At 30.7% G+C, this 12,968-nt stretch overlaps 1 protein-coding gene and 1 pseudogene across 1 annotated transcript; both read right to left on the bottom strand.

The window, feature by feature from the left end:
* Positions 1-6,573: 6,573 nt before the first annotated feature.
* LOC145833278 (cytochrome P450 4V2 pseudogene) lies at positions 6,574-8,796 on the bottom strand (annotated as a pseudogene).
* Positions 8,797-9,129: 333 nt separating this feature from the next.
* LOC145833279 (cytochrome P450 4V2-like) lies at positions 9,130-12,574 on the bottom strand. The gene is made up of 3 exons (XM_082940468.1): positions 12,562-12,574; positions 10,334-10,916; positions 9,130-9,994 (listed from the first exon to the last, which is right to left on the bottom strand). The coding sequence occupies exons 1-3, from the start codon at positions 12,572-12,574 to the stop codon at positions 9,130-9,132; spliced, it is 1,461 nt and encodes a 486-aa protein (XP_082796594.1).
* Between the last annotated feature and the right edge of the window lie 394 nt (positions 12,575-12,968).

Raw genomic sequence — 12,968 nt, forward strand, 5'->3', positions numbered from 1 at the left:
AAAAATTACTTTCTTCAAACTTTAGTTCGCTCTAAAACTTACAATTCTTTACATGAAAAACTTTTTTTAAACTTTAGTTCGCTCTAAAACTAACAGTTATTTACAAAAACATCTCAAACTTTGCAGTAATGTTCTAAAGTTTAATAAAAAATTATGCTTTGAATTTTAAACCCGTAACTCAAGTATTTTTAAAATTAAAGCTGTTCAAAATAGTCCTCAAAGAAAAAACCAAAAAATATTTTTTTAAACTTTAGTTCGCTCTAAAACTTACAATTATTTACAGAAATAACTCAAACTTTGCAGTAATGTTCTAAAGTTTAATAAAAAATTATGCTTTGAATTTTAAACCCGTAACTCAAGTATTTTTAAAATTAAAGCTGTTCAAAAGAATCCTCAAAGAAAAAACCAAAAAATATTTTTTTAAACTTTAGTTCGCTCTAAAACTTACAATTATTTACAGAAATAACTCAAACTTTGCAGTAATGTTCCACAGTGTATTAAAAAATTATGCTTTAAATTTTAAAGCTCTAACTAAAGTATTCTTAAAGTTATAGCAGTTTAAAGTTATATTCGAGAAAAAGCAAAAAATTACTTTCTTTAAACTTTAGTTCGCTCTAAAACTTACAATTCTTTACATGAAAAACTTTTTTTAAACTTTAGTTCTTTCTAAAACTAATAGTTATTTACAAAAACAACTCAAACTTTGCAGTAATGTTCTAAAGTTTAATAAAAAATTATGCTTTGAATTTTAAACCCGTAACTCAAGTATTTTTAAAATTAAAGCTGTTCAAAATAGTCCTCAAAGAAGAAACCAAAAAATATTTTTTTAAACTTTAGTTCGCTCTAAAACTCACAATTATTTACAGAAATAACTCAAACTTTGCAGTAATGTTCTACAGTGTATTAAAAAATTATGCTTTAAATTTTAAAGCTCCAACTAAAGTATTCTTAAAGTTATAGCCGTTTAAAGTTATATTCGAGAAAAAGCAAAAAATTACTTTCTTCAAACTTTAGTTCGCTCTAAAACTTACAATTGTTTACATGAAAAACGTAATTTTTGATAAACTTTAACGTTTATCGTTGTAGAGGGAAGAGTAAGTCTGATGTTTTTCTACCATAAAAAAAGTTGCAGGAAAAACTATAAATTTGCAGTGTATTGCAACAGTTATTGAAGAAATACTTTATGTGTAAAACTAAAATATTCAACGACTCAGTCTAAAAAAAACTTTTAGTATTTTAAATTAAAACATAAATTTAGCTGTTTTTTTACTAATTTTAGCATAATTATACAACTTACTTCCTGCTTTTCTATAAGTTTTTTGAACAGTAAAAACAAGTTTTTAGTTCAACAAAACTATGAAATTAATTTTGTTTGTTATATGCTTTATTTTATTCAAAGTAATTTTTTGTTTTGAAAATAAAGGCTCGGTCATGGGTATGTTTCAACTGTACAGATTGTGTTAAATTTTTGTTAATAACGTTTTGAAAGTTTATTTTTGTTTTAGTTTAATGTTTATATAATTATAAACTTAACTTTACTTTTAATTACAGCTACAGCGTATAAAAGACAAAGCCTTTTTTTAGATCCTGGCGTAAGTTTTTGATAGCTATTTACTTTTATTTAAGTTAACCTAAAATCCAACGGTACAGAATAGAGATGATTAATAATCCAAAATGTTTAAAATGTTTAAAATTTATAATGTTTAACAGCTAGCAGACGAATTTCATGAACTAAGTTTTCAATCATAAGTTTTTTTTAGTAACTTGATTTGTCGTATAAAAGATCAAATGCTATTTTAACGGTTAAGTGTAGACTAAAACTTATATAGAATAAATCTTTAGAACTTTTACAGAAAAAACTCAAAAGAAGTGTAAGTAAAAACAAACAAAACGCTCCAAAGAAAAGGCTGTGCAAAAAGTTAAAAAACAAGCTAAAGCGAAAGGAAGTAGACAAAAAAAAATATTTTAGATGTTTACGTAATCAAGGTTTGACGTTGCCAACTTACCCATCTGTAAAGCCAACAAAAGCAAGTGAGATTCTAATTTCAAAAACAAAGTTAGACTCGATTACAAAGATCACATCAAATGGAATGAGTAACAAAAGTGGAAACAGTTTGTTAGTATTGGCGATTTGCTCTCCTTTCGCAGTTCTGTTGCTGCTAGCAGTTGCATATTTTGTCAAAAGGAGAAATCCTGATAAACGTGTGTACCTAATAGATCGTTAGTAAAAATTTAACTAGTTTTTTATCTTATAAAAGACTAATATACTTAAATCCCGAAACAGCTTTTTATTTTTCTGAAAATGTGTATTGCTATAAAATAGTAAGTATTAGCTGATGAAAACGTTTAAGTAGATATTAAAATATGTTTCATAATATATAGTAACGAATGATTCTATATTTGTTGGATTTTTATACTTAATTAATAGTAATAAGATTAGAACTTTTTTTCTATAAACTAGAATTTGCACTACACTATAACAACTTTTAGAGCTATTGCTTTTAAATAAAAAGAATCTAAAAATTATTGATAACCATTATTTTCTATGTTTGTAGATAGAAAACGAACAAGCAATTTTCTTCAGAGTTTCGCCGTAAGAAGTTTGTTGGTTATCTATTTGTTTTTTGATACTTTTATTTATTTTTACAAACCATGTGCTAGAAAGTAATTATTGCAGCAAAATATCTTTTATAAAGGAAATGTTAAAGTTGTTAGGTTTTTTTAAACTAAAAGCAAGTTTACAGTAATGCTACAATTCAAAATGAAAAAAGAAGTAATTATGTTACTTAAGAAAAAAGTTATTAAATAATTAAAAAACCACAAAAATAAAAAATTAAAAATAAAATTTTTTACTTGTAATTTTGATTTTAATGATTCTTAATTGGACGACCAAGTTTGCATACGCGTTTATAAAGCTAGCTTAAGACCTAAAACATTTGTAATTGCCGTTTTTATACATAAAATTAATAAAAAAATTCTGGAAAAATATTAACTCTTAAAAGTTTAACGATACAACTTAAAATTTAAAGTTTCGATAATAATCAATAAAAAAATTATTAGTTATTGGTTATGAATCACTTTATTTAAAACTTTTTACACTGGAACAACTTGGTAAGTTTTATTTATGTTTTTACTGTTTCTAACTATGTAAGATTTTAAAGAAGGCCTTAACTCGGAAGTTTAATTTAATATTATAAAAAAATGCTTAATATTTTCAGCAAGAAGTAAAAATGACACACTTCCACATGTAGATGAAAATGAAAAAGGTGTTTTTTTTTGTTATAATATTTGTAACTATAAGTACTATATACAATGATTATATGTCAGTTCAAATTTCAAAAAACTTACACTCTTATTAAAGTTTTTAAGAGGAAACATCTCAAAAAAATACTTGAAATTTAAAAGAATTTCTGAATTTGGAGGTCAATTTATAGATGGTGATATTATATTATGGAGATGAAAAAGAAAATTTGTAACTACTAAAATTAGCATTTATTAATAAAATAATTTAATGAGTAATTACAAATCTTGTAACCATACCAAAATAAGTCATACAAAAAAAAAGTTTCATTATGTCTAATCAATAAAACTACGATAAAAACTTCGGAAAAGTTATTTCAAAATAATTAATTCAGAAAAACTCAGCATAAGTAGAATTTTAAACATCAGAACTTGAATTCTCGTACAATTCTATACAAGTATTTTGTAAGATCATAAAGAATTTTTGCACTTTACCGAACAAAAAACTTAAATTTTATTTTTGAACTAATATTTAAGTTTTAAGTTATTTTTTTATTTTGCCAAAGAACATAAAACAAATATTTTTTTTCATGAAATCTATTTTTTTTAAAGAATTTTAAAAAACGTAATAATTTAACATTAATTAATAAGATTTCTTTTAAATGTTTTCAGACATTCCGAGAAAAGCAAAGCAGTCTAACAAAAAAGTTAGAAGTAAAGTGGATACCCTTCCGGACATAAATAGTACATTCAAAGACTGCATATATAGAAGTAAATACATTTTTATAACTGACTGCTAAATTTAGTGTTTAATTTATACTTAATATTCATTCTAACGAATTACAATTTTCAACTAATCAAAACATTTAGTTTTACTTATAGGTTTACACAAGCAGTCAGTAAAAAACAGTTTTTAAATTATATATCTGTATACTTAATTGAAAAAGCTTCCAAAAATAAAATAGTATTAGTTTAAAATTTAATTTTTTGCAACAAAAGTTGTTAAAATAAAGAAAAAACTACTTATTGTTTTTTAGTTTTAGTTAATGATGCATAATTTAGAATTGAAATTAGTTTTTCAGTTTATATGAAATTTGTTAGACTCGAAAATAAATGTTATTCAAAATTAAGCAAAGCTTAAATGCAAGTTTTACAACAATTATTTTTCAGTTCACTTTTATTTTATTCGTTTGACTTTCATGTAACGCCTCAAACAAAAACTAAGAATTATTGTCAATCAAAAACATTTAAAAATACAAATATATTTTTAGGTGAAATATTCACCAGCGAGCTCGAGCAAGAACCACCGTCAAGTTATGACGTAACATATATGACGTTAAAATCTCCTAAATTTCCACTTCACCCACCTCCGATACCCCCAAAAAGATTTAATTGTCACGAAACATCAGATGCGAACGATTTGGTCAGTCAAGAAAGTTCCGGCGGCAAAAAGTTTAATGATGATTACACTATTTCAAAATCAAAAAAATAAAATGTTGTAATCAAATTTTTAAGCCTACTGATGTAATTCTATTTTTAGCAATTTGCTTTATAAATCGTTGATACTTTGAAAAATTAAATATAACACTTAATTAAAGCTTTTAAGCTACTTCCTCATTATACTTTTATACTTTACTACAAAGCTGAATGGCTAAAACTGTGAAACATTGTTTTATGTTATAAGTTTACTGTACAAATGTTTTATGTTTTGAATTAGTTTTGAAATAATTTAAATAATTATTTAAAAAATTTAAAGCTACTATTTGAAAATACGTTACTAAAATGTTAAGCGGAAAACACATAAATTCTAAAAATTATTAAAATAATAATTTTTCAAATATAGTTTGTGTTGAGAATGTTTATGTTTATAAATAGTTAAGTATTTTATAAGAAGTTTTAAAATTATAATTTTTCACTTATATCTACTACCCTTTTAAGTACTTTTGAATAATAAGTAAAACGTTTAAATACGTTCAAATAAAAGTATTTATATAAGAATTTACTTATCTTTTAAAATTTAAAAAATTTTACAATATACATAACCATTAATGTTTTGTTATGCTATTATAAACTTTTGGTCTAAATTAGTTTTAGCTTTGATAAACAACATAAAGATTAATTCTATAGCTTTAAAGATAGTTTTTACTTGATTTTAACAATAATATTTATGATTCGAGTAAACTAGTACAAAATAATTTTTTTAGTTATAATTGTTAAACCCTCTTTGAAGATAAAATTTTGAAAGTTGCTTCAAAATACATTTAAATTGCACGCTTTTTAAATAAATAAAAATAAGTTACAATCATCAAAATTAGTTTTTTGTTTCTACTACATTTGTTTTCGTTAAGAATGTAACACGTGTACCTATTTTCAAAGTCCAAAACATTTAGTTGAAGAAAAATTCAATTCAATTTGAATCCTAAACTGTTGCGAGATATTAAGTTTTCAGTTCCGATTATTTTCGAAAACTTTAAAAGCTCGATTTTGAGGTAGCAGTATAAATTACTCGTTCAGATAAAAATAGTGTTTTAACTACTACTAATTTCCGGCCATCAAAAAACATACTAGAATTTGCTCCAAAGTTTTAAAATATAATAAAAATACTTATTCTTTTTAACAATTTTTATCAATTTTTACATCACTGAAGCATTTTAATTCTTATTAGAGCTTATCACTATAAACATTTCACTTAAAGCATTAAAAGTAGTTCAACAATTAACACTAAACTTTATGTACTCTAAGTATACTTAAGATATATCTTTTTAAGTAGTGAAACATTGCAAAGTATTTTATGCATCAAAGTAGTTTAACTTTAAATAGTTAAAATGCAACATGTTTTCAAGTAAATAAGTTTAGTTAAGATATAGATCAACATTTTATTTATAATTAAATTTAACAAGTACAGCAAAAAAGTTATACTAGATTATTTTAGTTTACGAATCAATTTCAAAATGTTATTAGAAAAATTAAACTTTTACTTATAAAAATATTTTTAGAGAAGTATAAAAAGTAATAGAAGAATTTTTTTATCAAATGTTGTAAATATGCAAAAGATCATAGTTTAAAAAGTGTTTTGTTGCTTAAAAAATCATAAAAAAGACTAACGATTTTTTTATAAATCATGTTAAGGTTTTAGGGTATAACAGGTTAGCTTTAGCCGAACTGAGTTATACATTGTTATATAAGTTATTTTACCAAACTAGATGATTTTAGGATTAACTGAAAGTGGAACTTAGTTGCATTATAAATTTGATCGTTTAAAATTATTTAATTTCTTTGTGATTATGATTGCTTAGAAATGTTATCATTTAAATAAAAGCCGGTGAAAAAAATCTAATTCCTTCTTCTCTTCACGCGGATGTCCAGCTTCTGGTCGAGCTGAAACGAAATTTCCGAGTTGATCATCAGCTCCTCTTCCTTGTCTTGGCAGCTGACGGCGAACCTCCGGAAGAACTTGCACAGGAGCACTTTCTCCTCCTGAATTGCGAACCGCTGACCGACGCAGTTGCGCGGCCCGGCGCTGAACGGAATGTAGGAGAAAGCGGACCTCGTCGAGCTCTGTCGGCTCTCCGGGGAGAACCTTTCGGGGTCGAACTTGTCCGGCTCCTCCCACACGTCCGGGTGCCGGTGGATGTAGTAGATGTTCATGGTCAGGTCCGTGTCGGGGGGAATCACCTTACCGTCGATGACACACTCCTCGTCCGTCCTCCTCCCTATGAACACGTCGGACGGGTACAGCCGCATCGCCTCCCTGACGACCATGTCCAGGTACTTCAGCTCGCGCAGGTGTTCCCTGGTGACGTCACAATTAAGATCTCCCCCGAACACCTCGTCCAGCTCCTCGTGCAAACGCTTCTGTTCCTCGGGGTTGCGCGCCAGCACGTAGATGGCCCAGGTGAAGACGGCGGTGGCGGTGCCGTGGCCGGCGAACATGAAAGTGTCCACTTCCTCCTGGACGTCCTGGACGCTCAGCCTTCCCGCGTCCTCCGAGCTGATCAGCAGGTCCAGAAAGGCTTTTCTCTTCTTGTCCGATAATCCTTGCTTTTTTTCGGCCATCCTCTTTCGGATGATGTTGTGGGAAAATTCTTTGAACGTCTTCACGGCTTCCTTCTGCTGCTGGGCGGTCGAAGTCAGGTTGTAGAGGGACTCCTTCTTCATCGTGATGTAGACGGTGCGCTCGTGCACGAAGTTGTTCATTCTGCGAGTCGGTAAGTGTTAGAAGTTAATAAACCTGCTAAACGAAAGCTCGTTAAGGATTAGTTTAAGGAAAGAAATGTTTAAATGATAGGTTTTTAACATATTTAAAGTTGAATAACACTAAATAAGTATTTAGACCTTCAGATTATAGAGAACGATATTTTATAAAAATGATAATCCTAAAATAATATTTTATAAGCATTATATTTTTTTGATAGCTTTTATCAAGGTTTTACATTTTTTTAAGTATTTTTAGTTTTAGCAATAAAAACAACGAAGTATACTTAATTTGAAATACTTTTATAATTTGTATTTTACTTGACTTACAGTAGTATTACTTTAAAAAAAAACTTTGTTTTATTTAAAAAGATTTTTTTTCTAACTATTAAAAAGGTTCCTTATAAAAATTTAAAAACAAAGTATTTATACTAAAAAAAGGGCAAATATATATAAAAACAGTTTTAAAAATAAAAATTTTATTAGATTTAGTTTTAAAAACTGTTCACTCTTAAGAGTTTTAAAGTTTTGTATTTAAAATTATTTAATTGATCTGTAAGCAAAATTAACAATTGTGCAATATTTTTTAGTAAACAAATTAAAAAGTTCTCTTCTTTACCAGATCCTATTTATAATAATTTTTTTCTCCAACTTAGCTCTTAAATTTTCAACAACCCAACAAAAGAAACATAATTCAAAACAAACCAACATATTAACTGATTCCACGTAGTCGTGGTGCCTGTCGACCTGCGCGCCCAGCTGGTACCCGAGAGCCGTCTCGCACATAATGTCCAGCGTTAACAGCTCCATCATCTTCTGAATATCAACCCCAACCTCGCCCTCCTCCCCTCCGATCGCCTCCTCCACGCTGCCAACAAACACCTCCGTCTGCTCGTTCATGACGCACATGAAGTCGTTCAGCACGTCGAAGTGGAAGCTGGGAGTGATGAGCTTCCTGCGCCGGTGCCACTTCGCACCGGTGGAAGTGATCAGCCCGTCGCGGATCCACGGCCTCAAGTAGTCGTAGTTGCGGCTCTTGGCGATGTTCACGCTGCTCTTCAGGAGCACCTCGGCCGCGTCCGGGTGGATCACCATGACGTTGGCGCGCAGGCCGACCCAGAACACGCCGATCTTGTCCTTTGTGGCCGTGGCCATCGTGTGGCACTTTCGCTGGAACTTTCGGAAAAATTCAGTCGGCACGTCGGGCAGGTCGAGGATGTGGCCGAAGAGGGGCCGGTGCTTGAACGGGATCCTGGGGATTTTGTTGAGCAGGCGGAAGTGGCGGATCCAGCGGCATATCTTGTTCCAGTAGCGGACGAGGATGACGCTCAGGCAGCTGAGAGTTACCAGCGTCGAGTACATTTGTAAGTTTACGAAAGGCTGAAATGGTAAAATGTTTCATAGTTAAAGCAAATAAAACAGTGTTGTGCACAGGAAACTATTTCAAAGGTGGTGTTATAAAGAAAACCTTAAAGTCTTTAAATAAATTAAGCTCTAATAAAAAAAAACAATTTTTTTAAATCATAGAAAAATTAAAAAGTACTACTAAACTGTTTTTTAAATTAAAACTAACAATTTGTAAACTTCAAATGATGTTTTATATAAAAAATAAACAACATTTTTGAACAAAACGCAATAAATAAATGAAAAATTCGATAGTCCTTTTAAATTTGTATTAGTAACGAAAACATCAAACTAAAATGTTCTCCTCTCAACTTTATAGTTCAGCTTCTGATCTATCTGAAACACAATGTCGGGATTTATCTTCACATCTCTCTCGTGGTCGAAGCACACCAGGTTGAAGCTGCGAAAGAACCTTGTCAGTATTATCTTCTCCTCCTGCACGGCAAACTTTTGCCCGATGCAGTTGCGAGGGCCGGCGGCAAACGGCACATAGGCGAACGGGGACTTTTTAACCCCGTCCCCGCTGTGCCTGCTCTTTTCAAACCGCTCCGGCACGAACTCGTTCGGTTTCTCCCAGTATTCGGGGTGACGCTGCACGAAGTACAGGTTCAGCGTGACGTCACTGCCTTTGGGGACGAGAGCGCCATCCACGTAGCAGTCCTCGTCCAATGTTCTGGCGATGAGCGGGGCCGACGGGTAGAGGCGAAAAGCTTCTCTGACGACCATGTCCAAATAAGGCATGTTTTTCAGGTGCTCTGGTGTGACGTCACAATCGAAGTTTCCCGAAAAGACGCGGTCGATTTCCGCCTGCAGCTTGCGCTGCTTTTCCGGGTGGCGCCCTATGACGTAGATGGCCCACATGAAGGCGTTGTTGGCGCTGTCGTGGCCGGCCACCATGAAAGTGTCCACTTCCTCCCGGATGTCTTCTAGCGACAGGCCGCCGTCCTCCAGCAAGATGTCCAGGAAGACTTTACGGTCGGCGGCTTCGGTTTTCCCTTCGTTTTTTCGCCTCATCTTTTCCGTGATGACGCGTGTCGACAGCTCGTGGAAGGCTTCCACCGCTTTCGCCTGCCTCTTTCCGATTTCAGTGCGCGAGAATATGAAATCGGAGCTGAGTAAGGGGTTGCAAATGCGGGCGTGCACGAACTCAGCCATTCTGCAATTTATTTTTAATGTATATGTTTAAAAAAATTTATAACTTTTAAAAAGTATGTAGGAGTCAAGTTATGAAAAAGTTTGATCTTTTTTTTTTTGATTAAACAAATTGTCAAGAAAAAATTGGTTGTAATAAAATTCACAAAAGATTTATATTATGATTAACAAACTAAGTTTATATTTAAAAAGTTGCTTAAGTGATTGTTTTGCTTTGTACCTCTTTTAGTTTGAGCAGGTTGCCTTGTTTTTATCACGACACAATACTTAAGTTTTGTTTCTAACAAAAATACTAAACAAAAAGTAGTTTGTCAACTTGAACCAAACTACAAAAGCAACTCACTCTTGCACGGCGTTCACGTACTGGTTGTTCTCGTTGTCCTGCGCACGCAGCTTGTACCCCATCGCCGTCTCGCAAATCACGTCCAACGTCAGCATCTGCACGCAGTGCTGCAGGTCCACCTTCTCCCCCTTCCTCAGGCCTTCCTCGACGCGATTGACGAACAACTCCGTGTGCTCGTTCATTATACCGAAGTAGTTGTTTAAAATTTCAAAGTGGAAGCTGGGCGTGATCATCTTCCTTCTCCGGTGCCACTTCTTCCCCGCGGAAGTGATCAGCCCGTCGCGGATGAACGGCCGCAGGTAGTCGTAGACTACGTTCTTGCGGATGTTGACGGTCGACTTCAGCACCGCCTCCACCGAGTCGGGGTGGAACAGCAGGAAGTTGGGTCTCAACGCGGCCCAGAAGACCGCGAACTTTTCCGTCGACGCCACTTTGAAGTTGTAGTCCTGCACCGTCCAGAAAAACTCGCTCGGGTCCGAGGGCACGCCCAAGATGTGCCCGATCACCGGGTAGTGCTTGAAGGGAAGCTTCGGGTATTTTTGGAGTTTTTTGTGCTGCTTGAAAAATTTGAGCAGGCTCGGGCCTTTTGATAGCAAAATGCAAACTAATGTAGTTAACAGAATATATAAAAACAGCATAGTTACGACAGCATTCTGCAAATGAAAGTTGTTTTTAGTAACATTTATTTAATTAAATATTTTTAAAACAATACTTTTCTTTAAAGTTTTTTAATTTTTTTATTAAAAATAGGTAGGTTGATGCGTTAAATGTTTACAGTAAAAACAAGTAGACTAGTTTTTCTTTAAGTCAAAAATACAACAATATACCTTTAAAATATTAATAAATTTCGATTTTTTCTGTTTAGCAAAGACCTTAGCTTATCTTTGAAAAGGTTTCTCAAAAATAGTTGCAATAGAAAACAAAATATAAAGATTACTGCTACCTAATGGAGTGAAATGTAAAAGTGTTCAAAATATTTCAGTAAAAGTTATAAAAATTATTAAAATAATGTTTTTATTTCAAAATTATTCAGATTTAAAGTGCATAAACATTGTTTATTGAAAGATAAAAAAAAGCTTTTAAAATGTTTGGTCTAAGGACCAGGTGTACAAAGGAACCTTTCGGTTAGATAGTTAGTTTTAAATAGATAGTTTAACAAATATTTTTTATGAAGTAAATTGTTTATGTTTAGTAAAATGTTAGTTTTTGCAGCATTATTTATTTTATTGTTTGCATTTACTTTATCGAGTTTTTGTTTACTCGTAGTCTGTGTATGCATTATTGCGTTACGATTTAAAACTTATTGTAAAATCTGTTAAAAGTGCACAAAATCTCAAAAAAAAGTTAGTGTGCACCGTACTTTGCATAAATTAATTTTTTGTTAAGGTTCTGCTTTGAAAACAAGTTTGTATTTAGCAAAATAATTGTAAGCATCTCTGATGTGCACAGAAATTTGTTAGACATAAAAGTGAGCTTGTACTTCTAAATTTCTTTAAACACTATTTTTATGATATTTTGTGATGAGTTTGCTTTCATCATTTCTTGAATTTATATTGGTTCAGTATAACAAAGTTTTTAATTTAAGTTTGTGCTGTGCACAGTATTTATTTTAGATTTTTGAATCACTTGCTTATTATAAAATAACTCAATTTAATTCACTTATTCGAGTTTCAAACTCTAATAATTAAGTTGAAAACTTACATTTTTGTTTAAAAAACTTTTTTTTATTTGTCATACGACAACAAAAACTTGAAGTTTTTAAGTAAGTATTATATTAAATTTGAAAAATATGCAAATTTTGATTGGTGGTATTAGTCTTCGTTAAACAGAAAAAAAAACCTCAATAATTTATTATTTATTTAAAAAATAAGCAAACATACCGTTGAGTTTAATATTTTTAATTTTTATTATTATCTCATTTTGAATTTATAAATCTTACAGGTTTAGACTTTGACTGATCCCAGCTTACAACTTCTACTTTCTAAACAAAAAATGTTATATATTAGGTTTAATTTGAACTTTCAAAATTTTAGGAGTAGATGTACAAACCTAGATAAAAAAAAATCTATAAAATAATTACTACAAAAATATTGTTTCATTAACTACATAGTTGTTTATTATATTTGATACTTAACTTCTAATAAACTCTTTGGAATAATAAATACCCAAAAATAAATACAGATGGATTAAATAAATACTTGACAAATTTTAGATAATATTTAACTAACTTAACGACTTCATAATGGCTTTTGTCGAAAAGGTAAAAAAATTCAAACAAACTCAAACTAAAGATTTACTAAAAAAAATTTAGCGCTTTATATTCAGAACATTTATCTTACTTTTAATTAAAAATCGGTACATACGTTTTTTTAATTGTAAAGCTTTGTGTTTTTATTAAAAAAAACTTATATTTTACTTTGATTTGAAGTTTTAACTTATGTTTAATAATGCACTCGATTGCATATATTTATAGTTAATATTAATGAATATGTTATTTTGAATATATACTTTTTGATGAAAAAATGTAAATTGAAAAAAAAAATAAATAAGAAACTAAAAGTTTTGTTTCTGTTTAATTAAGATTTTTTATTATATTTAGTTGCCTATCAGCAAACTACTTAAAGCTTTATGTTAA

The sequence above is a fragment of the Thalia democratica genome, chromosome 4 (genome assembly GCF_965202585.1).
Source record: "Thalia democratica chromosome 4, ktThaDemo2.hap1.1, whole genome shotgun sequence".
In the NCBI taxonomy this organism is placed as follows: Eukaryota; Metazoa; Chordata; class Thaliacea; order Salpida; family Salpidae; genus Thalia; species Thalia democratica.